The sequence below is a fragment of the Cupressus sempervirens genome, chromosome 11 (genome assembly GCF_028749045.1).
Source record: "Cupressus sempervirens isolate cs-2001-9-10 chromosome 11, ASM2874904v1, whole genome shotgun sequence".
In the NCBI taxonomy this organism is placed as follows: domain Eukaryota; kingdom Viridiplantae; phylum Streptophyta; class Pinopsida; order Cupressales; family Cupressaceae; genus Cupressus; species Cupressus sempervirens.
The window spans coordinates 579571282-579593946 of NC_143128.1; the positions used below are offsets into that span (position 1 = coordinate 579571282).

Below are 22665 nucleotides of genomic sequence, written 5' to 3' on the forward strand. Positions count from 1 at the left end.
CTTTTTGTTCTATGCGATTAATAGTTTTCCAAGCATAACTTAGTTTAACATACGAGTTTTGTTTTTAAATTCTATGTTCTATTACTCTTTGAACCTTGATCAAATGTTGTGAACCCAATTATAGTAGGCTGGGCTTGTTGCAAACCTTAGGTAGAAATCCTATGTCAAAAAATAGACAAAGATATGTGTCCCACCAATTTGCAAACTTTTGAAATATAATCTGGAAATCAAATAAAAATACCTCCGATGTCTAGGAACTGAGAATGATATCATGGATTATAATTCTGAGAGATTGAAAGAATCTAGATTGTCTTTTTCATTCTCGCATTGTCAAATATTATTAATGTTTGACGATTTTAGAAATTTGATAAATCAACTACTTAGTTGTACCTAGAGAGAGCCAGAAATTGGAAATAACAATTTAATTTAGATAGCATTATGAGATCTAATGTTCTCTAGTTAAATTTTATAGGACATTATATAACAACTAACGTGTCAAATTTTATGGGATATCATAAAATAAATAACATGGTCAGTTTCGATACAACATGCATGGTTAAAATAGAAAAAATGTTTGTTTAGAAATTTATTAAGATGTCAACATTGCAAAGCAAATCTCTAAACGCCCACGCTATTGATCATAGATATTCTATATCAAACAAAAAACTATATGCACAATTATTTTTAAAATGTATGTTTATTCTTGTACAAATTTGAACTTTGTCTAAATAAAGAGACTTATCTATGAAAACTAGAATATAAATTTTAAAAATGATTCACCTCATGCAACTATAAGTTATACCTTGCCCTCTTAAAAACTTGGTCTCCAATGAACTCTTTGCAAGTCATTTAACTTCACCTGCAACACTTCAATGTATCCCGTATAAACACAACACAGGTGCCATTGATATTGCCTCTTACCAGTGTGAAATCTTCATATCGACGAAGGGCAACAAGGCAAGAAATGGTATTGCGACGAAGACCAATTCATCTCATCCGCACATCAGGAGGCCGCAGATAAGAGAGATCTGCCAAAAAATTGTAAAGATCTGTCATAAGACCGAAAGCGGAAAAACGAAAAGAAATAGTCAGAAACACGTGCAAATGGATCCAATAGCTTACTTCTGCTGTTTCCTATTTCTCTTGCTCTAGGGGTCTGCGCACTCTTTCTGGGATTTGCATATTTTTTCCTTGACAGTCAAGAAACAGTCTCAGAATCCCATTTCCAACGAATATTTATATATTTGTTCTGAAAGTCTATGCATGGGCCCAACTTATGATTCTTTCCCTGCAAGCAAATTCCAGTGGTGGAAATGATATCCACGTACTGTGCAGGATAAAAATAATGTAAACTCCAAACTACGAGAAGGCAATTGAAAAGAAACAATTTGTTTCCTCCCCCGTAGATGGCGGTGATTCATGAAAAGCTTGCATATTTTTCAACTCCATTATCCATGCAAAATTTATCCCTAAACAAAGTCTGGCGGGTCACAATTCTCGTAAACTATGGCGAGCATAGGGAACGAAGCCATCTTCATCATTTCTTTTCGTTGTACTTGTCTAAAAGACGGACCGGGTATATATTTTCTCTTGTCAATATATCCAAATACGCGTATAAATTAATTTGAAATCACGATTCCTTGTTTGGAGAGCAAATGCGAGGAAACTGCAGAAGTGGAAATCTTTCTTTATTTATTTGCCGAATTTTTTATCGGAGATCTCGATGACGCGGATAAAATAGGTATTGATGAGAATTAGGCGGACTTTATGAAGATTTGAAATCCGGGAAAGGAGATGGTGTGCATGATTTGACTCAGGAACAGTAAGGAGGTCTAAACATATCTGAAACCGCTGAGGGAAGGCAGAATTTTGGGCCTTGTTTTCACAGGTGGGTCTTTCTAATTACTTAAAAAAACCTGCTTTACTGCTATCTCAGGGCTTATGCATAGATTGCAGGGGCGATTTCATGTGCTGGGGTTAAAAAGTAATGACTGTTTTAATGATTAGTCAAAGTTGGGAGTCAATTGTGGGGTTAAGGAATTTACTCTTTTATTTTTAATTTTTTATCTCTTGTTTCTTTTTCCTTCCCGTTTGGTTGCTTTTGGTAGAGAGGGCATTTTGAGGGTTCTTAAATGATAATTGGTGTAGTGGGTGTCCTGTTTTAGTACAGTTCAGCATGTGGGTTTCGTAGTTTTTTATGTTTGGTCAATAGTCTGGCGTGTTTGGGGTTCTTTCCATGAGTTCACTTTTGTATATGTTACGTATTTTTAATGTCTAATCATGGCGCAATGAGTATCTGTAGATTAAGGGGCTGCAAATTCTAGGACAGGGTGTTCTGTTGAGTGTGATCTGATTGACCATTATTGTAATTTTGGAATACAACTTAAATTAGGGTGTGGCATTTGAGAGAGTGCTTTATAGATTGTGGTTATTTTTTGCTTGGAAGTTCGGGGCATATCAACGAACCCTTGTGATTTCTTTAAGACTGTGTTTAGAACGTTATTTTGTTTTGGTCGTTTTCAGCTCTGCTGAGGGTGTACATTATAGAGGTGAGTGTTTTAATGGATCTTTTTACTGCTTCATCTTTCAGTTTCTTTGCGACAGATTATCGTTTGACTGTGTTTGTGGATCTGTGGGAGATGTATTCTGGCCAGTTTCTGGTGTTACCTTTCCACAAAGTTTTCATATATTTCAGCATGATCTCCTCTTTGGAGAGTAGGCTTGCCACGCTCGCTCATAATAGATGTCTTAATTCTAAAAAGAAATATTAGAACATCTTGAAGAAGATTGGATCTATTAAACTCTTTAGTTTGCAATTTACCTTTACAGTATATTTCTGTTTTGTCTTCTGTGTCATCGGCATGCTTCATGCAATTTGAGCTGGCTATTGTGAATTTGTATTCCTACAATTTTTGGAAGGGATTTTGTCTGATCATATACTGGAAGTAATGATTTGTTTTTACTGTTGTGGCTTTTCAGACTGCTTGAGAAATTGGAATTTAAAGGAAGGATTCTAGAGAATGATGAGAAAAATCCATTGGCACCTCATTATTTTGTGGGAAAAGGTTGCCATTGATCGTGTGGCCTTGCTCTGAGCATACTTTATTCTATCTCTGGCTGGTTATGGAGCTATAAGAGTTGCTATTATTCAGAGTTGACGCTAGTAGTCTTTTCTGCACCATTTGTTGGCTGATTCATAGGTGCAGAAACGATTGTGCAAGGGGACAAACTGAAAATGTTGGTTAATGTTGTCAATACCAGGCCGAAACCTGCTTTAAAGCCATCTGTATTCTCACTCTAGTCCTTCTGGGAGATGTTACAAAGGAGGAACTTGCTGGAGGTTTCTGTCTGAATGCAGCATCTAAAAGATAGCTGTCGTTGATAAAGGATACTTTCAAAGTCCTACTAGGTTTTTGCATTCTAGCTTTTTGTTTGGAAACCTTGAACAACAGAATTACTTTTATAATTTTCTATCCATTATGCAGAATTAGTTGACAGACATATTTTGCAGATGTTGAGTATTCCTTGGAAGTTAATATTTCAGCAGAATGGTTGATTCCAGCCATAAGTCTTGCTTCCATCAGAAGCAGTACTTACTCTCTGCATAACTTGTTTATTAAGCCAAGCTCCAGTGCTTGAAGTTTAGCCATTTGATATATGAGTATACCCTGAATGCCTAACTCATGAGATCTGGTCAAGAACTAGCTCCTTTTAGTTAAGCTTGTAGCACAAATTGCAATATTTCATATTACCTGAGGGGAAACACAGTTGTTTGAGTTGTTAATACGTGGTAAGTTCTTTCGGAAATATTAGGTGTCCCAGGGGATCTGTCGTGGATTGAAATTTATATTAAGATGTCTTGCAAAAGTGTTGTACGGGATGTGAGAAATGGGATTGGTAGCATTTCTAGGCGGAGTTTTGAGATAAAGTTTTCCAATCATGATAGAAGATCCCAAAGTGCAGTTTTTGATGGAGGGGTTCAAGCTCCTCTTCTCCAGCAAAGTCGCTGGGCTAACCTTCCTCCAGAACTATTGCGTGATGTGATTCAGAGGTTAGAGTCTAGTGAAGGTACTTGGCCAGCACGGAAGCATGTTGTTGCTTGTGCAGCTGTTTGCAAGTCTTGGAGGGAGATGTGCAAAGAGATTGTCAAAACACCAGAGCAGTGTGGGAAGCTTACGTTTCCCATATCATTGAAGCAGGTGAGATATGAATCTTTCTAGGCTGTGGTAAAATATGATTCTTATTTGTAACTCACGTTTCTTCTGTTTATTAAGGCAATGTACTCAAATCAAATATTTTTTAGATTCTGTACTTCGATATACTTATCATATATCAAAGAGAAACATTAGATCCAATGCTTACCATAATGAATTTATTTGAGTGTTGATAGCCGCTAGCTTGTGCTTGTATCTGTTTGGAAATTGCTACGTTTTGCTATTTTAAGTATCCACGTCATGTTGGAGGTGGAGAAATTACATTTTGACTTATACCAAAGGTTTTGTTGATATTTCATCACTGATTACAGCCTGGGCCAAGAGATGCACCCATACAATGCTTTATTAAACGGGATAGAGGAAATGCTACATACCATTTGTACATGGGTTTAAGCCCTGGTAAGTTGTATTTCATGTTTATTCATTCAAGATTAGAGTTGATTAATATAAATTCTACATGCTATTCTCAAGTGCTTATAAATTTACTCAAATTGCCATAGACTTGCTGCTCTGTTATATACTATAATGGTCAGTCCATAGTGTTTTAAAGTTTTCCTTTGCACATTATAGAGTTTTTGAATCAAAAAATGCTTAGACTTGAGATCTATAAGTTCTTAGATAATTTCTTACGTTTATATTGGTGGCATTGTTATCTTTGTTGACCAAAAATTCTTGTATTAGTGCTGATGAACAATTCAAGGGAATTTTTGTGCAAGCCTTTTTTGCTGTTTTTGATTGACTTATTTGTTAACTATATTGTTCCAACATTTGTATCTGATTCTTTTTAAAAAAAAATTGTGAAGTATTTTTGTTAATAATTTGGAAGTCCATGCAACACGTTTCCACTAACAAGCACAAGTCATATTCAAAAAGCCATACCCATAATTCAAGCCTCAAAAATCTCAAGGTGTTTTGCTCATCAATACCTTGAGAGATCTGTGGGTCACTGAAATCAATATCTCTGAGCTCAAAGGCTTCACTGTAAGAAATGCTTGAGGAAGTGTTTGAGGTAATTCAATGGAGCAGTTACTGGGCCTGTTTATTGTTGGGGTCAGAAACTTGCATGCTGATGTCACTACTCAGATTATTAAGTAAACCTCTTTATTCAGAGTCGTGTCTTGATCCCTATGTGCATTTAATAGTGGAGTCATACTTTCAATGAATAGGATCTCCAAGGTGAGCTTGGGCAAGTGGAGGCCAAGTTTGTTCAATCCCCTTGCTGCTTTCTTCGGTGTGATTGTAGGAAATCTATGTAGAGCTATGCAAGGTATAGAAACAATGACTTACAAGAGTCTAAAGAATCTGAAAAGTGTCAAAACAGAATTCCCTTTTGAAAATGACTGGTATCCACAATGATGGATGAGGTGCGAAAGATTTTATAGCACAGGAGTAGCATGTACTATTGCATTTGTATTGATACTTCGAAACAAATGTTGTGCCGGCCCATCCTCTACTGGAATTAGGAATGTGTGTGATACTTTCTCTTCTGAAAATAGTCTGCCGAATAAATCGTAAAGATTGAATTGTATGGTTATTGTATATGTTTCTTGAGCTCTTCTTTTATACTAGTGTGTCTTCATTTTGGTTCTGCCATTCAGTGATAGGACCAGGTATCTATCCATTATATTAATTTAATTCACTAATTTTGCAACTTTGCACAGCCTGCAAATTAAAGCTGCTTAAGAAACAAGACAGTATATTGTGTATCCTTGAAGGCCGATTACACAATTCAATTCAACAATCTTGAATATGCAGATAATCACTTCCCCTGTAAGACGTAGGAATCATCCTTAATGAAACAAAATTCTTTAGATTGCAAGAACTTGGAAATTTGTGGTTGAATGATTTTGGGTCCATGGGAGCCCTGGAGACAAGACGCCAATGGTTTCGTTGAGTTATGTGCACAAATGATGTACGAGTATAGAGTTCAAAATACAATACTTGAGTTTGCAGAATCAAAAGAGAACATGAGAATGATAAAATATCAAGTTAGAACTTTAATATGAAACTATATTATGCATGTTTTATATGGTGATTTGATAGACGGAAGGTATCAATCTCCCAAATTTCCATATTTAGTCAACTTTAATGTTTGATGAACAGCTATGTTAAAACTTAACATTAATATACAAGTGAAGAAGATGATTTAGTTGGCTTGGCAATTACTAGAAACATAGCCTGCTTGAATTTGCCAGTTCATATTCTTTTGTTTTGTTAGTTTATGCAAGTATTATAAAACAAATCTCTTGAGTTGGGATGCACCTATTAGGGTTGTGGTATTGTATGTGCTGAGTTTGAGATTTACAATATGACCAGGTGTGCTTGGGATCATGTTGAAACAGTGTTGAAGATGACAACTGTTGCATACTCGGAAACTCTTTTTTCTTCTATAAGAACTGCAGTGTTTTGTGTTTTGTTTAGATTATGGTTTTCTCTTCCAGTATGTTCTTGCATGCTTATACAATGTATAAAGCTCTTCTTTGTATGTTGGATGTTATCTTACTGTGGCAACCAGTGCCTCGCTATGGAAGCCAATGGGTGATCTGATTGAGAAAAAATCCCCAAAGGAATTTCCCAATCTGAGCTGGTTGCTGAGATTTAGCTGTTGTAAGCAGTGACATAGAACAGAGTTTGCATTTTAGTTCCTGAAAGGCTCTGTCAGTGTTGTCTAGGTGAAGTTTGCCTTCATGTACTGTTTGTGACTTAATTCAAAAGCTAAGTTGTATGAGGGAACTGATGCAAACTTTCTGAACTTGGCAACCCTAAGAAACTTAAGTTTTGTTACTTTTTGGTGTAGGTCATTCTTGACAACATTGATCTTGGATTCTTGACAACATTGATCTTGGCTTAATCAACATGTAACATCCTTGTCTAAGTCGTTGAATTGGGTACGGGAATGGGTATGTGGGTATTAAATACTGTTACATTAGGGGGTTTGGCTACATATTTGGCACATTCATACAAAAATAAAATTCTCTTTATCTCTCTCTATACTTGTGTGTGTGCACGTGTTCGTGTGTGTATTTGCAGCTAAAAAATAGAATTGACTTTAGAATGTCGTAAACCAATACATGTGCTAAACAAAACCATTACAAACTGAAAATATTGAAACATAACATTTTGATTTAAATTCAGGTTTCAATATCAAAAAGATCAAACTAGACTTTCATGATAGAAAGTTCAGTGTTCGCTAATCAATAGTGTAGAGACCAAAAATATCAAAAAGATCAAACTAGAATCACTTAGCATCCTGGCATCTTAAACCACGACAAACCCCAGATGTACCAACAGGAGATTTGTGTCAGAACCCGATTGTGGTATGTTTCATATCCAGAATCACCTGAAAACTCCCACAATGCTACTTAGATCCTTGCCTATGAACAATATATCCTAGGTGCAGTATCTTTACCATAGCAAAAGATTATTTCACTAGATTTGCATACAAATTGTGTCTTCATAGAAAATTGAGCAATGTGATACTTAATCTTCCCAGGTTCTATTGGAGATGAGTAGGTTATCAAGATATAGAACATGTGAAACTATGAATGTTTATTGAGTGACATTCATCATTCATCCAAATGTTTGTCAAAGTGAAGCATGTTAATTGATGGGGGGATGTGTTTTCTGGATGGGGGACCAAGGGTCTAAATATGGGGACAGTGGGGGGGGAGGGTGTTTGAGAGATGATGCGTGTGGTGCTGATGAATATAAGTGCACATTTTTTGTTGGTGTTGGTTTCCACCAATGTACTTCTTAGCTGGTACCTGGCACATTTATAAGTCATTCACACCTTGTTAACACATGAAACATATTCCATTTAAAATGGTTTCTTTGAGGCAAACCATTGAAAACTTTTCTGAGGTGGTGTTGCGGCGTGGGGATGTTTCCCTCACGTCCTCGCATTCCCAAAAATGTAGGGATTTGTGGGAATTCTGGTGGAAAATTGAAGTCAAGAGAATGTTTAATCATTTAAACAAACCTTTCTTTGCTTTGAAGGTTATCTTCCAAATATTTATGCGGTGAATAAGATTTTGATGGATGCCAAATTCAACATCTTTGTATAGGACTTCATATTGTGGAGTCGGTTGAGAAGACCATCTATCCTTGGAAGATGTAATGAAACAATTTGCTCAATAATAATATAGTAGGAAATATGTTGGAAATTATTGATAATATTCTCACACTGCAAGGGGGCAACCTCATAATTCACTTTGAAGGGGATACCTGCAATAGTCTTCACTACAAATACAATGCTCAACATGGTAATAACTAAACTATACCTCCTATATATACCATACATATACCTGGGTGGTCCCATATTGACTTAGATACTCAACTCCTAGGATGATCTAAATGCCTATATATGATTATGCAACCTATTTAAGATTTAAGGTAGCCACATGCCAACTGCTCATAACCCAGTATGCACTACGCATAACATTCCTCCCCTCTTTACAAAAACATTGCCCTTGATGCTAATTAACGAAGGATGCATTTGCATAAAGTTTTCATCTTCATTTTTTTTGGTTCTTCGTCATCTCTATTTTCTGCTTTTGTTTCCTCTTCTTCAACTACTGATTCGTCTTTTATGTTTTGACACTTCTTGTGGTGGAGAACTAACTTCCAAGAAGTAAATCCAAGAACTTCATTGATTTATAGCCTTGGGGATGAATTCAAATCCTAATCTCACAATAAATCATACATAATATATTCATCCAATCTGAAACTTTTATTGTGGCTTAATACACTGTAGATCTTGCATCCCACAAAAAATCTCGGAGAAATTCTTTGCATTGTGGCCTCGACAGGAAATTTGGTACGACCTATAATGGAATGATTTTCACAATAAGAATATAATAAGAAATATGCTGCAAATACTTGATATGATAATATGTCACTTTGAGGAGGATGCCTACAGTTGTGTTTGACTTATAGAACTCAGTACTCAACATGATAGTAATAACTAATTTGCACCTCTTTTTTGTGTAATAATTGTCTTGAAGACAACCCTGGCCAACATAGATACTTACCTCAGAGGATAACCTAAATACCCATATATGATTATAATAATGACTATATAACATTTTAAGAGCTCAGATGGTCACAAGCTGACTGCTCATACCCTGATACACTGTATGGGGTCAGGGACATAATAGAAGGTAATATTGGTTCTTCATATGAATATGTTCAAGATTGTCTAGTTCGTACACAACCTCCATGCACCATCTTACTTTGGTACAAGGGATACGTGCAATTGGGCTGCCACAAGTTGAATAACTGGATTTGATGTGTCCTTTCTTCAAGACTCATGAGTTAATGAGTTTTTCATTTTGATTTATTCATTTTCTAGGAATGGAGGAGAGTGTGAGGATGCATTGAGGTAGTATTGAAATTAAATCAAAAGTTTACTTACTTGCAGGGGTAGCTTGTATTGCAAGGATATCTTTTTAATGAACATATTTTATAGAAACTCACCAACTTCTTACATTGCGAAGCAGTTACGAGTAAAAGCTTGGGAACTACTTTGGGTATGTGGTACCTATTATATCTGGCACCCATGAATAACAAATTGTACTTAGATTGCATGTAAGTGATGAATATATGGCTTTTCAACTAGAATGGTCATGCCTTTACTGATGCCGCATTACAAAGGACCTCATTATGGAACGACCTGGTTTTTGTAATGTGCAAATATTGATTTTTGGATGTGTAATGTCCTCATTTGGGATCATCTTATTCTTTGCCCTAAGTTCGCAAATACAAAATGAAACAGGAGCAAAAATGTTGTAAATGATGTAATTCTTAAGTATGATGAGATAAGCAGTAGAAATATCTGAAGTCTGATTTCTCATATCAGGTTGATCTTGAAGATCGATTGCCTTTATCAAACAGAATTATTTTGCTTAGTCTCCTTTCAAAATCTGAATAAAATGCTATTATATTGGATGAGTCTCAACCTTCCATTTCTGTCTTCGAAAGAGTCACAATCCTTCATAATTGCCCCTCCTTGAAAGTGTAACAAATCTTCATATTTACCACCTTTTCAAAGAGTCACAACCCTAAATAACTTTTACCTCTTGAACAAGTCATTTCCATTTTCCTTCTCATTTATTTATTTTTATTCTGTTAATTCTTCCTTGTTTCACATCTTCCCTTTTGTCTTCCTTCCTCTCCCCCCCTTTCAAATGAAATTCTCTCCCTTCTTACGCCTCATGTTTGAGACAGTCACAACTTTTCATTTCATACCTTTTGACCCCTTCATTAACTTAATATAATTATGTTATCTTTTAATTCTATTCTATTATTTTATTAATTTAATTTTTTTTGTATTTTAAATTTTATTATTAAATCCTATTTCAAAAATGGGACATCGCAGGATGATAGAATGCAATAACAATACTTAGAAGCCTTTTAAAGAGAACATGAGAATAATAGAACAGAATGCAAAACTATATCATGCAAGTAGTAATCTACTAGTTACTAAACTTGAATTGGAATTTGGGTATATAGATATGATACGCCGGTACATTAGAAAATATCAGGGAAAGCCATGCTTTTTCCCAGCATTTCATAATATGTCAATTGACTAAAAGTGAGCACACATAAACTACCTTGTAACCAATTTTTACTTACTGTCCAGATTTTTAGACTACCTTGTAACCAATTTTTACTTACTGTCTAGATTTTTAGCAATCCTCCTGATTGAATTTTCCTTGTTGCCAATAAAGACTTTCCTTTTAGATAACTCACTACAGAGCAGTTGAATTTGGTTCGTAGGGATACTCAGAGCTATTAGTTCCTTCTGACCTCCCATTTATCCAGCCCACTTTGAGAGAGACCAACCTCCCCGACTTTAAATCCCCAAACAAGTAAGGGTATCTACTTGGCTTGCATCAAATCTTCCTAGCCTGCCAAAGGAGAATCTCTGATATGGGAGCCTTCCAAAAGTTTTCTTTCAAGCCACTCCAGATTTCCAAGGTGACATTACTTTTTATGTGGGCGTATAAGACAACATATACGAGAACCATTGGGCGGATTAACAACTGAATCTATGAATTTCTTTTGCAAAAGACTGGACCATTTTAAACTTTGTTTGGCATTGATTTGCCAGTCTCATTTTGTGCCGAACATCTTGTTTCCAGGCTCCACATGGTGCTATCTAGTATCGCCGCCTGTTTCAAGTTGTGTCCTAGGTGATAAATGCATTTTTCAAGTTTTTCAAATTTTCCCGAACTTTGCAATAAGAACTACATTACAGGCTCGTCAATGCCATAATAGAGTTACGGGGCAACCATGAACAAGATGTTAAATATATGGGAATAACAGCAATAATTGATTCCAATGTATTCTACAAGACGGTTATTTATCAGTTGTCCATCCACCTCTAATTTGCAACTACCTAAAAGACTTTCCGAAAGAGATGATCTTCCAGCCTCTCTAAAGAGTGGGGGAATCCCAAATACCAACTTGGTAACTACCAATTTTGGGACCCAAAATATTTGTGATACATGCATCTTGCCTCTTGTATTGATGAAGAAAATGATTGATTTTTGCTGACTTAAAACTTGACAGAAGCTAAGGTGTATCTCTCCAGTGTATAATTTCTGCTTTCCTCACAACTTGTACTTTATATGATTTCTGGTGCTATAAATTATTTTAGTATCTTTAAAAAACTTATATGCAAGCCTGAATTTATATTGAATATTTATAATGATTGTTTGCAGCCTTGATTGTTGAAAATGGAAAATTCCTTCTCTCTGCCAAGAGAGTTAGACGAGCTACGTATACAGAGTACATAATTTCTATGGATGCAGAAGAAATGTCTCGAACAAGCAGATCATATATTGGTAAATTAAGGTAGAAAATTTGCATTCCGTTACATGAATATTATGTACAGAGCTTATTTCCAATTTTTTACCATTCAATCATTCCTGTGCATTGCATTATTAATTATTGGTGTCTTCTTTTTCAACTGCTGTATGTATTAGGTCAAATTTCTTGGGCACCAAATTTGCAATACACGACAGTCAGCCACCATTTATCAGTGCAGTATCATCTAAGCAAACAAGCAGTAGGTTTTACTCAAAGAAGGTATCACCAAGAGTACCTTTAGGCAATTATAACATAGCTGACATTGCATATGAACTTAACGTACTTGGTACAAGAGGACCAAGACGAATGCAATGCTTAATGCATTCAATTCCAGCTTCAGCTATTGAATCTGGAGGAAGTGTACCAACCCCTTCAGAATTTCCTCGTTCGTTAGAGGACTCCTTTTCCTCATTATCTTTTTCCAAAAGTGCAGAACAATGTTTGGATTTCAGCAGTACTAGTTTATCAGAAATTCATATTGGTATTCAAAATAAAGATGGACCCCTTGTTTTGAAAAATAAATCCCCAAGATGGCACGAGCAATTGCAGTGTTGGTGTCTAAATTTCAAAGGACGTGTGACAGTGGCATCTGTTAAAAATTTTCAACTTGTTGCAGCTGCAGAACCCTCCCCACAGCCAGTGGCCTCCTGTGATCATGATAAGGTTATCCTTCAATTTGGAAAGATTGGAAAAGATATTTTTACCATGGATTATAGGTACCCATTATCTGTCTTCCAAGCTTTTGCCATTTGCCTTAGCAGCTTTGACACAAAATTGGCCTGTGAATAACAAAACATTAGTTAAGTAGCTTGACAAAAGAACTTGTCAGTTTGTTGATTGGGCAAATTGCTGCACTGATTAAAAATGCCCTAGTTATGATCTGTTTGCATGACTCGAGGGTATGAATGTAAAGTCTTGGTCCTGAGATATTGAAGGATATGAAGACTAGACCCTATCGTGCATAGTTTCCCATGTCTGAAAGCTATGTTCATATCTTGTTTTGGTCTATACTCTATACACTAGAACCTGTAATGCCAGTGATTAATATCCACTGCCCATCTGATGGTCCTTATTATCAAGGTTTGTTCCTCTTACAAGCTTTAATTCCATGTATTGTTCCTTCACTTGGAAAGCATTAGATTGAGCATAATCAAAATTCACCCGCGGATAACATATTGGCAATGAGGCTATCGTTTATAGTGCTTGGGGTGTTCCGATCAGCTATATGAAGATTTGATTCTTGTCATTGATTCAAATATTCTGTCACCAATTACATCATGCTGTATAGTTTGTTTCAGTGGTTGCAAATATAATTGTTTTTGAAAATAATGCAGTAAAAATTACAAATTTGATAAATATGTGGGGGGAATTTGACAAATCTGTCAAGTTCATACGGAAGCATTATAAATTAGTTGAGATTGCATACTCTGTAAAAATACTTGATTTATAAAATATAAAAGTCAGTAAAGATTGTAATGCAAAATTAAGCGAATTGTTTTTAAAATTTAATAATGGTCAGTAATGAGAAATATGATGGAAATTAAAATTTGCATGCCCTGAGATTATGGAAGGTAAACATGATTTACAAAATATAAGAATCAATTAAGATGATAATACAGAAATAAGATCGGAAATTCTCAATATAATAGTTTTCGTGACTGAAAACTATGATGGAAACCAGAATGAGCATAGTTCAGAATATGAATGAGGAAAGCTGGAAACAATCGCTGCTTTACTAAAATCACAATATTACTGCAATGAAAATAATGTCATTCGGCGTTCTAATTTATGTTTTTAAAGATTCTATTACCTTTACTAACTTTAAGAGCATGCGCAATACTAAATATATCTAAATTCAAACAGGAAAGAAACTGGACAGGCTATATTGTATTAATAAAAAACCTGGAAATGTCACATCAAGACGAGGTGAATGGTCTATAATTATGTCCTAGTTGAAGCTAAGGACAATATAACCATTTTAATAGGTGCCAGTTATGTCGCAGACAGAATGCATCAAAAGTCAATTTTTTTGTTGGCTATGTTCTAGAGAGAACGTATGAAAAGTTATTTTTTTTCCCCTTAAGATATTAAAGTGAAGTTCTCTTAATTTTCTTCTTGTTTTTTAATTATAGAACATACAGATCATGAAGAACAAATGTTGAAAATTTCAACAAAATCTATTGTGTTTTCAATTTTTTCATTTTTTTTAATGAATAGTCCATTTCCTATTAATTAAATATTAAAGATACATATTCATGTAAAAAGGGTTGGGGGATACAAGATCAGCCCACAAATTTACACGGCATGTGGCTGGACAGCTCAACTATTCACCAAGAAATATGTAAGTGTAAAGGCTGAATACAAAGCAGCAAAATAAAAAACAAGAAAGCCTTAAAGCTGCAAGAGAAGTGTCAACAGAGGGATGATCTTTGTCATCAGAACCCCAAAAATCAGCAGGATTAGTGGAGGGCTCGGAGGGAGCCCATTCACTAGTAGGGGCGGCATCAACATTATCTTTGTCCTTTTCTCCCTTTGGCCTGGGAGGAGAGATACCCAGATCCAACTGGGGGAAAGCCCATCATGGGTCCCTATAGATAGAGGGCTAGCTCGCATCAGGGGCAGTAGGAGGAGCCATTGGAGACCAGCCCACCTGATCTCCGTGGAGGCGAGGCCGAGCAGTGACTACCACCAAAATTGCCGCTAGGAGAGCGGTGAGAAGGCTGCGACCTAGGAGTATGGAGCAGCGAGCTAAGCTACTACGACCTCTCTAACGGTCACGAGGAGTACAGTCACCAGAGTAAAGGTTTGCATCCATTTTTATATATACATACATATTGTTAGATTACACTTTATACAATTTTATATGAGTGGAGCAATTAATAGTTTATTGTTTTTGAAATTAAAAGCGACCAAAACAAGGGGGTCGGCCCATACAAGCAAAAAGATGGTAACCAGCACACTACCAGCAGACAAAAGACTAACTAAACATCAACATAGTATTTTTGTATTAAAGTTAGCTTTGATTCCAAAGTTTACTTGAATTTGATTCTCCATTCTGAATTCAAATGTGAATCTTAACTTCTTTGCTATTTTGCATGGATGTTGCATTTTTGGTCCTAGACGTTCGTATTACATGTGTAACTTTGACCACCTTTTCTTCAAATAATGTTTGATGATGGGTTCAAGTCGACTTAGACTCAACTAGTCCTTCCATGCTAATTTGAGTGCATACCATTTAATTTAAGTGGAAAGGAATTGCATTAAATAGTAAAGGAATCACATTAAATAGTAAGTTTTAGGTTATTTATCCATTTAGAAATGATGAAGTTATTTTTCCCTTCGGAAAAATTTATAACATTATATTGAAATAAAATATGAGATAATATTTTGAAAAAGCTGAAGAACAGGCATTGGCTTGTAGTGTAGCAGTTGTTGCTTCTCTTTGTAACAACAAGATCTTGTGTTTGATTCCTAAAATGGGAGGTTAAATAAACTTAATATAAAACAAGGTTGAAGAAGCTTTAACTAGGGAAAAACATCAACAAAAATAGATTAGGAAAAAAATGAGAAATATATAAAATCAAGATGAAAGGTCAAGAACACTGCCACAAGGAAGAGCAACCCACTAAGGAGGGGAAAGAGATCCCAACATAAAGAGAAAAATATAAAAGATAAAAAGAAGAACATGAATGATTTAACACATTGTGTATTCTCTCGTATGTGAGTCCTCCACGTGTTTCTAAATTTTTCATCTATTCATAGTCAATTGTAAACCTTCCTTTGAAGGTGTATCTACTTTTATGCGCTCTATACACATGAACAATGTATGCCAAAAAGAAAAGTACAACTTATCTGATGCATATTTAATTAGTGAGAGAATTAAAATCTCCACTCAATAGATCTCACTTATCCATTTGATGATGACTAATCTCCAACAACTTGAACTTTATCTAAATTGTTGTCCATAGTAAAAGTTAGCAATCATTTCAAGGCCATGGTCTCTACAAATTTATTTGTACCATTATTTAATACAACACTAAATATATATAATGTTTAGGATTGGAAAATAAAATACCACTTGCCCCACAATAACTAGAATTACTTTGACAAAACCCGTAACAAAGACCCTATGGATATGATTTATCAATTAATAGAGGAGTCATAGGACTCTGTAGTTTCTCCTTTGTGGTAATCTGAAAATGGACAAAAAAATAGATAAAAATTTAGACAAGCATTAGAAGAAAGGAATTAAATTGTTTTGGAAAATTGTAGCATATTTGGTCAACCAAATACCCAAAGCAACAAGGAGAGGTGCAATCCTACAGTTGTTTAGTGCCCCATCATGATACCAATACTCAAAACAAAGCAACAATGTACCTCCATCCCAAATATTCCCTTGACCAATCAATCTTCCTTATCAGACCAAACTTTGATAGTGTACTGGCAAGTCGTTAAACTGCGATCAATAGATTACAACTTGATAAAAAACAAAGGGCAACGTTTAGGGCCTTTCTAGCTTCTCTTATGTAGCACATCTCAAGTCAAGATTTTGTTTTGGACCGCGAGTTGATAGTGTACCGGCAAGTCATTAAACTGCGATCAATAGATTACAACTTGATAAAAAACAAAGGGCAACGTTTAGGGCCTTGCTAGCTTCTCTTATGTAGCACATCTCAAGTCAAGATTTTGTTTTGGACCGCGAGCCACATGATTTGTTTGTCTTGTGGGGAGCATGAATCTTCCATATGCTCTTCCACCAATAACAAATAAAATCATGGTCCACAATAGGAAATAAAGTCTCACATCCCAAATTTACAATGTACACACCGTTAACTTTATTCTTTGAACAAACCAAAATATCTTCCTCATTGTTGATTCTCACATGACTCCACTTTAGTCTTTTGATATTGTGTGACCAAATTTTATAGTCCAGTCTAGATAGATCAATCCTTTTTGCAAATTTCCAACTTTTTTCCATAAATTGGCTGTAATAGGATCAAGAACATGAGCAAGAGTAGTAAACCTTTCAATATTGGAAAAACATTGGTTAAATATATAGGGAGAAGATGAGCATCCGCACAACTAATCCAAGGAAAAACTCCCACTTCAATATAGTCTCCATTTCCCACCTTCCAAATCAGCCACTAATTGATAATAGAGAAGGAGAGAACAACCTTCTAGATATGAGAAGTTTAATTATAAATCTTATTGAATCCATAATGGACAAGAGCAATGCACTTTTGGTAAAAATTATTATACCACACAACCCTCTCATGGAAATTAGCTACCAAATACTTGCAATACCATTAGCAACATATTTTGAAGTAATAATTTCATCAAATATTTTTTCACGATGATATCTACTGGATTTTAGTAGGTGATTTTAATACGATTGAGAGAGCACATGACTAGTTTGGGGTTATGGAATTTGAATGGAAACGTAATGAACATTTTCTTGGAATAAGATGATCTTGAAGCTCAAGCTTTTTGATACACTTACTGGGCTGAAAGAAGAATTCAAAAGCATATCATTTACTGGTCTAATTTTTAGAGAAGGGATAGGAGGATCTATTGTAGATTAGATAGATTTTTCTTGAATAATAACTTCTCCAATTGTATGAGAGAACCCAATGGGGACTGTGTTAAAGTCATTCACTTTTGCCTCTTTGATCGCCATCCCGTAATTACCATAATTTTCCCCATTAATAAACGTAGTCAGTCCTCTTTGAATAAGGAGGGTTTCTCTCTTAACCTATAACTGCTGAAATATGATATCCTAGTAGCTGTAAACATTATCAAGTGGTTCAATTCCAATATAGTCTCCCAATCAAGTGCCATCCAGAGGTGGGCCCAAAATGTACCTTCTTGGAGAAATATGTTCCAAATAGTTGGTAGGAAGAAAGCTAAAGACTATAGGAGAAGGGAAGTAGGCCTAGTTAATTCTCTATGTGTCGATGAAGAAAATATATAGAGGAATCCCTTTTATATTGATGTTTTTGACTCCTTGTCTTAGATTAGAAATGACCTACATAAGGTGCAAAATTATTAAATTCAAAGAGTCAAGGTCAGAGCTAGAGCCAATTGGACCAATCTTGAAGATAGGGGTTCCAAACTCTTCTTTCAAATCCTAAAAGTATAAGTAGGCAAAAGAGAAAATAGATTGTCTCTACAAAGAAGGAAGAATCATCAGATCCCAAGATGACATCCTTAAAATGTTTGCCAAATTTTATAAGAAGCTTTTCACTTTTGAGGAGAAAGACCACTCTACGAAAAATGCTAGAGATAAGCTTAGAGGAATTATTCAAAAAAAAAGTAGTTGGAGAGGATGCTTTCACTCTTGAAAATCCTATAATTGTGGAGGAGATTAAGAAAGCCATCTTGAGCATGAAAAATGACAAAGTCCCGAGACTAGATGGGTTGCTAGTGGAGTTCTACAAAGAAAACATTTCCTCGATTAGTGATGAACTACTATTTAGGTATATAAGGAAGCTCTAAAGATTGGATCCCTTGGATCAAATACCAGTGTTGCTCTTATCAAATACCAATGATTGGATCCCTTGGATCCCTAAATATGTAGACAAAACATTGGTGAAAAATTAGAGATCCATAACCATCCTTAATGTTTAGTACAAGTCGTTGCTGAAATCTTAACAATTAGAATTGAGAATATCATCCCTAAAATTGTGAACACCTCTTAGAATGGATTTTTTGAAGGAAGGCATATTTAGGAGAACCTCCTATATGTTGGGAAGCCTTAGAATGGGCAAGGGCTTTTGGACAACAAGTGGGTATGCTTCTCATTAACTATGATAACAACTTATGATAGGATAGAGTGGAAGTTTACTGAGATGATGCTTGATGCCCTTGGATTCCCCCCTTTTTCTATCATATGGTATCTACCTTGATGAATGGAGCCTTGACCTCAGTTGAAGTGAATGGATATGGATTAGAACAATTTGAATTGACTAGGTCAATCATACAAGGGTGCCCCCTAACTCCGACCATGTTTATTATTGCGATTGATTCAATACATTATTTACTTAGAGATGAAACCCTACCTCCTAAGATCTATGGAACCTATCTTCCTAACAATGAGGAACTATCTAATATTCAATTTATTGATGATACTACAATTCTATTCTAGCTAAATGAGAATACTATATAGCTAAACTCATGAAGAAATTTGACATCTTTTGTAATGCATAAAGTTGTAAGATCTCCTTATCCAAATCAATTCTTTTGGGATGGGATGTGGCACCCCAAAATTGGTGAAGTAATTTTTCCATTCCTCATGGAGGTGCTAACTAGGTAGTTAGGTACCTTGGTATTCCTTTTTCCATTAATCCCAAATTGAAAGAAATGTGAGAATGGGGAGATCTAAGATTGAAAGGAAATTGGGTAAATAGAATAATAGGTATCTATCTTTGATAGGTAGAGTACAAATGTGTCAAAGGATTCTTTCATCCTATCCCATATATTATGAACTTCCACTTGGCTTTTCCATTATGGACAAATTAACCACACCCATAAAACTATTAGACATTACTTATGGTATTATGGGAAAGTAGTTAAGAAGAGACACTATTAACTAAGAATTGTGCATAAAGAGTAAAGAGTTTGGGTTTCAAGGATTTGAGTCTACACGAAATTTCCTTTACTAACAAATGGGCAACCAAAGCTACCCATGGTGAAGAACCTTGGAAGGTGTTGATTAGAAATAACATCAAGAGAGATTTTATCTTTAAAGCAAGATCATGGACTAGATTACACTTAAACAATCTATTGATTATGCTAGATGAGGTAGGTGTTTTAGGATCAAATGTGTTCAACTTGATGTAGAAGGCTTGGAAGACAGTTAAGGACATAGTGTCTGGTAATGGATTGATTGACCAAAACAATATAATTTATAGTGATAGATCCATTTGGTGGAAACTATTTTCCTCCAAACCTCTTGTGCTCCTTTAGGGATGCTCTGTAAAAAAAATGAGCCTCTAAAGGTATCCATTCCTTCCATGAAATTATTAGTAATGTCTCTCTAATTAGTTGGGGTGAGCTAGCTGCCAAGTTTGATAACCGACCTATCTAGTAGAGAGCCTACACCTCTTTGAGAGATTTCTACTCTATCCTTAGCCTCCCTAGGTCATATTGTACCTATGCTAACTAGTCCTCTATTCTTAGTTATGTTGACTCTACTCCCTTGCACATGGTCAAAGCCAAAACTTTGTACTCCTTTGTCACTCATAATCTAGACATCTTTGAACATCTCAATGTCAAGTGGAACCTCAACTCATACCATCAAATCTGGAGTAAACAACTATTTAACCTATGTACATACCCATTGAACCCAAAATCATTTTCTTTCTCCGACTCCTTCTACATAAGCTCCCTTTCAAGAAACCCAAGGGTGAAGCTAACATACATTCACTCTATATATGTTGTGAATTTGTTCATCATGTTTTTTTATTGCATCTTTTCCAAAGATGTTTGGGGAACATTTGGCTTGGTTCTTAACAATAATTCCCATTTGGAACATGTGATCTTTGGAAATATTCTAAGAGGCAAATTTTTTTGTAATATCTTTTGGACCATTCGTTCTTTCCTATTGCTTTGAATAATTTGGAAATTTAGGAATGATGATATTTTTAGTGGGAAATCTAGACATATTACTAAGTCTCTAAGTAGACTCATATTTTCTAACATTGATATGTAGGTTGCTATCATTCTCAAGCTAAAGGAAGAAAAAATCCTCAAACTACTAAGGGAAGGGAAATATGATGTGTGTAGGACATAAATAACCTATGGATATACCACTGTCAACCAACAATATGAGTTTAAAAGCACCTTAGACGAGTTTATACACAATAGTTGAAAAAAGATGGTAATTGGAATGCCTCTAGATTTGGTTCCAAACATGATATAGAGCACAAAGGAAACTCCTTGGACACTCAAAATATATTTGAAACTCATCCTAAACACTAGCAAAGAAGACTACAACCTTTGCCTCTATTTGTTGAATATACTTATGAACACCCTTTTGATCCCAATAAGCCAAGAATTATTTCTAATGTGATACCAGAAGAAAATCTAGATGCAAGAGTGTTTAATACACCTATAGTGGCCATAGCCCCAAACACTAATGGGGGATGGTTCATTAGTCTCTAGGTCTACAAATTATTAAGTTACTTTTTATAATTTTGTTCTAAACTCTCAAATTTTATAACTCTGTATCGTCTTTGAGTTGAACTTGATTCCACATTCTCTAAGGATTCAAATTTGAACCTTAATTTATTTATTTATTGTGTTGATTCAATATTCTACTTGTGGCCCTAGTTCATTATTTATGTACAATTTTAACTTCTTTTAAAAATAGTTATTAGTCATTGATCCAAGTTGACTTAAACTCAACTAGTCCTTTATTGTAGATAGTAGTTTTCCACAATCCATTAGAATTCTTAGTTGTGTTTTCTGGGTAGATTGTGTTACAATTTTTTTTGCATCAACGTTTCGGATCACACTCTGTGATGCATTGACTTTTTTCCTTCAGCTCTCTCATCCTGATGATGGATCACAGAGTGTGATCCGAAACGTTGATGCAAAAAAAAAATTGTAACACAATCTACCCAGAAAACACAGCTAAGTAGTCCTTTATTACCAATTTAGGAGAAAACTATTTATATTTTAATGTACAAGTGTCATTGTACACAATAATACATCTCTAGGCTAATTATTTATTTAGAAATGATAAGCGTTTGTATTGCAATATCATTACACATATTATATAAAGAACATATTTTCTTGAAAATCACTTTTTGGATAAAATTGCATGAGATTTTGCATTGATGTTTTGAGTCACACTATATGAATCATCATTAGGGTAAGAAAGAACAATTGAAGGATTGAAAGTGGTGGATTGAAAACCAAGACTTGAAGAAAAAGAGAAGGGAAGTCTCGGTTTGCAATATACCATTTTTTTATCCCTTTAGCTATTCTTTCTTATACTAATGATGGTTCAAGAAACATCAATGCAAAATCTCATAGAATTTGACCTAGAAAGAAATTTTCAAGCATGAGTATATACAATGGAAATATGGTAAGTCAAGAAATTATTACTAATGCTTTATTATGAGGATTGATACATAGACATGTTTGGGTATGTGCAGGATCATGGCGTGCCAAAAAGTGGTGATGTGAAAAAAGTTGAGTTTTAAAACGTCTAAAAGTGTTTCAAAATCCACTTTGACTTTTTTCCACCCATCTTGATACCAAAGAAAAAAGGATAGACCAACCATTATTGGGTACCCAATATCATATTCGACACTTGATATGTGATCAAATACGTGAAACTCGTGACTACAATTTTTTTTTAAAAAAAACTTGAGAGAAATCATTTTCAATCATTTTTCATTATTTTTTCTCCCCATTTCGGCTGCGAAAATGGGTATACAATTCAAGTAAGTAAATTTTTTGGTTTATTTGATAGTTTTCAATGAATTAGATTAAACATTAGGTTTTATTTGATTGTTTTGAATGAATTATATTTAAAATTAGGTTTTTAAAATATTTATTTTATTTTAATTAA

At 35.0% G+C, this 22665-nt stretch overlaps 1 protein-coding gene across 2 annotated transcripts; it reads left to right on the forward strand.

The window, feature by feature from the left end:
- Positions 1-823: 823 nt before the first annotated feature.
- LOC149530980 (tubby-like F-box protein 10) lies at positions 824-13268 on the forward strand. Of its 2 annotated transcripts, none has more exons than XM_089811815.1 (5): positions 824-1888; positions 2980-4199; positions 4526-4613; positions 11939-12071; positions 12203-13268. In XM_089811815.1, the coding sequence occupies exons 2-5, from the start codon at positions 3855-3857 to the stop codon at positions 12873-12875; spliced, it is 1239 nt and encodes a 412-aa protein (XP_089667941.1). In that variant the 5' UTR covers positions 824-1888; positions 2980-3854; the 3' UTR covers positions 12876-13268. The 2 variants fall into 2 exon arrangements, with proteins under 2 accessions (XP_089667941.1, XP_089667940.1); XM_089811814.1 differs by lacking the exon at positions 824-1888 and adding an exon at positions 2109-2549.
- The last annotated feature ends 9397 nt before the right edge of the window (positions 13269-22665 follow it).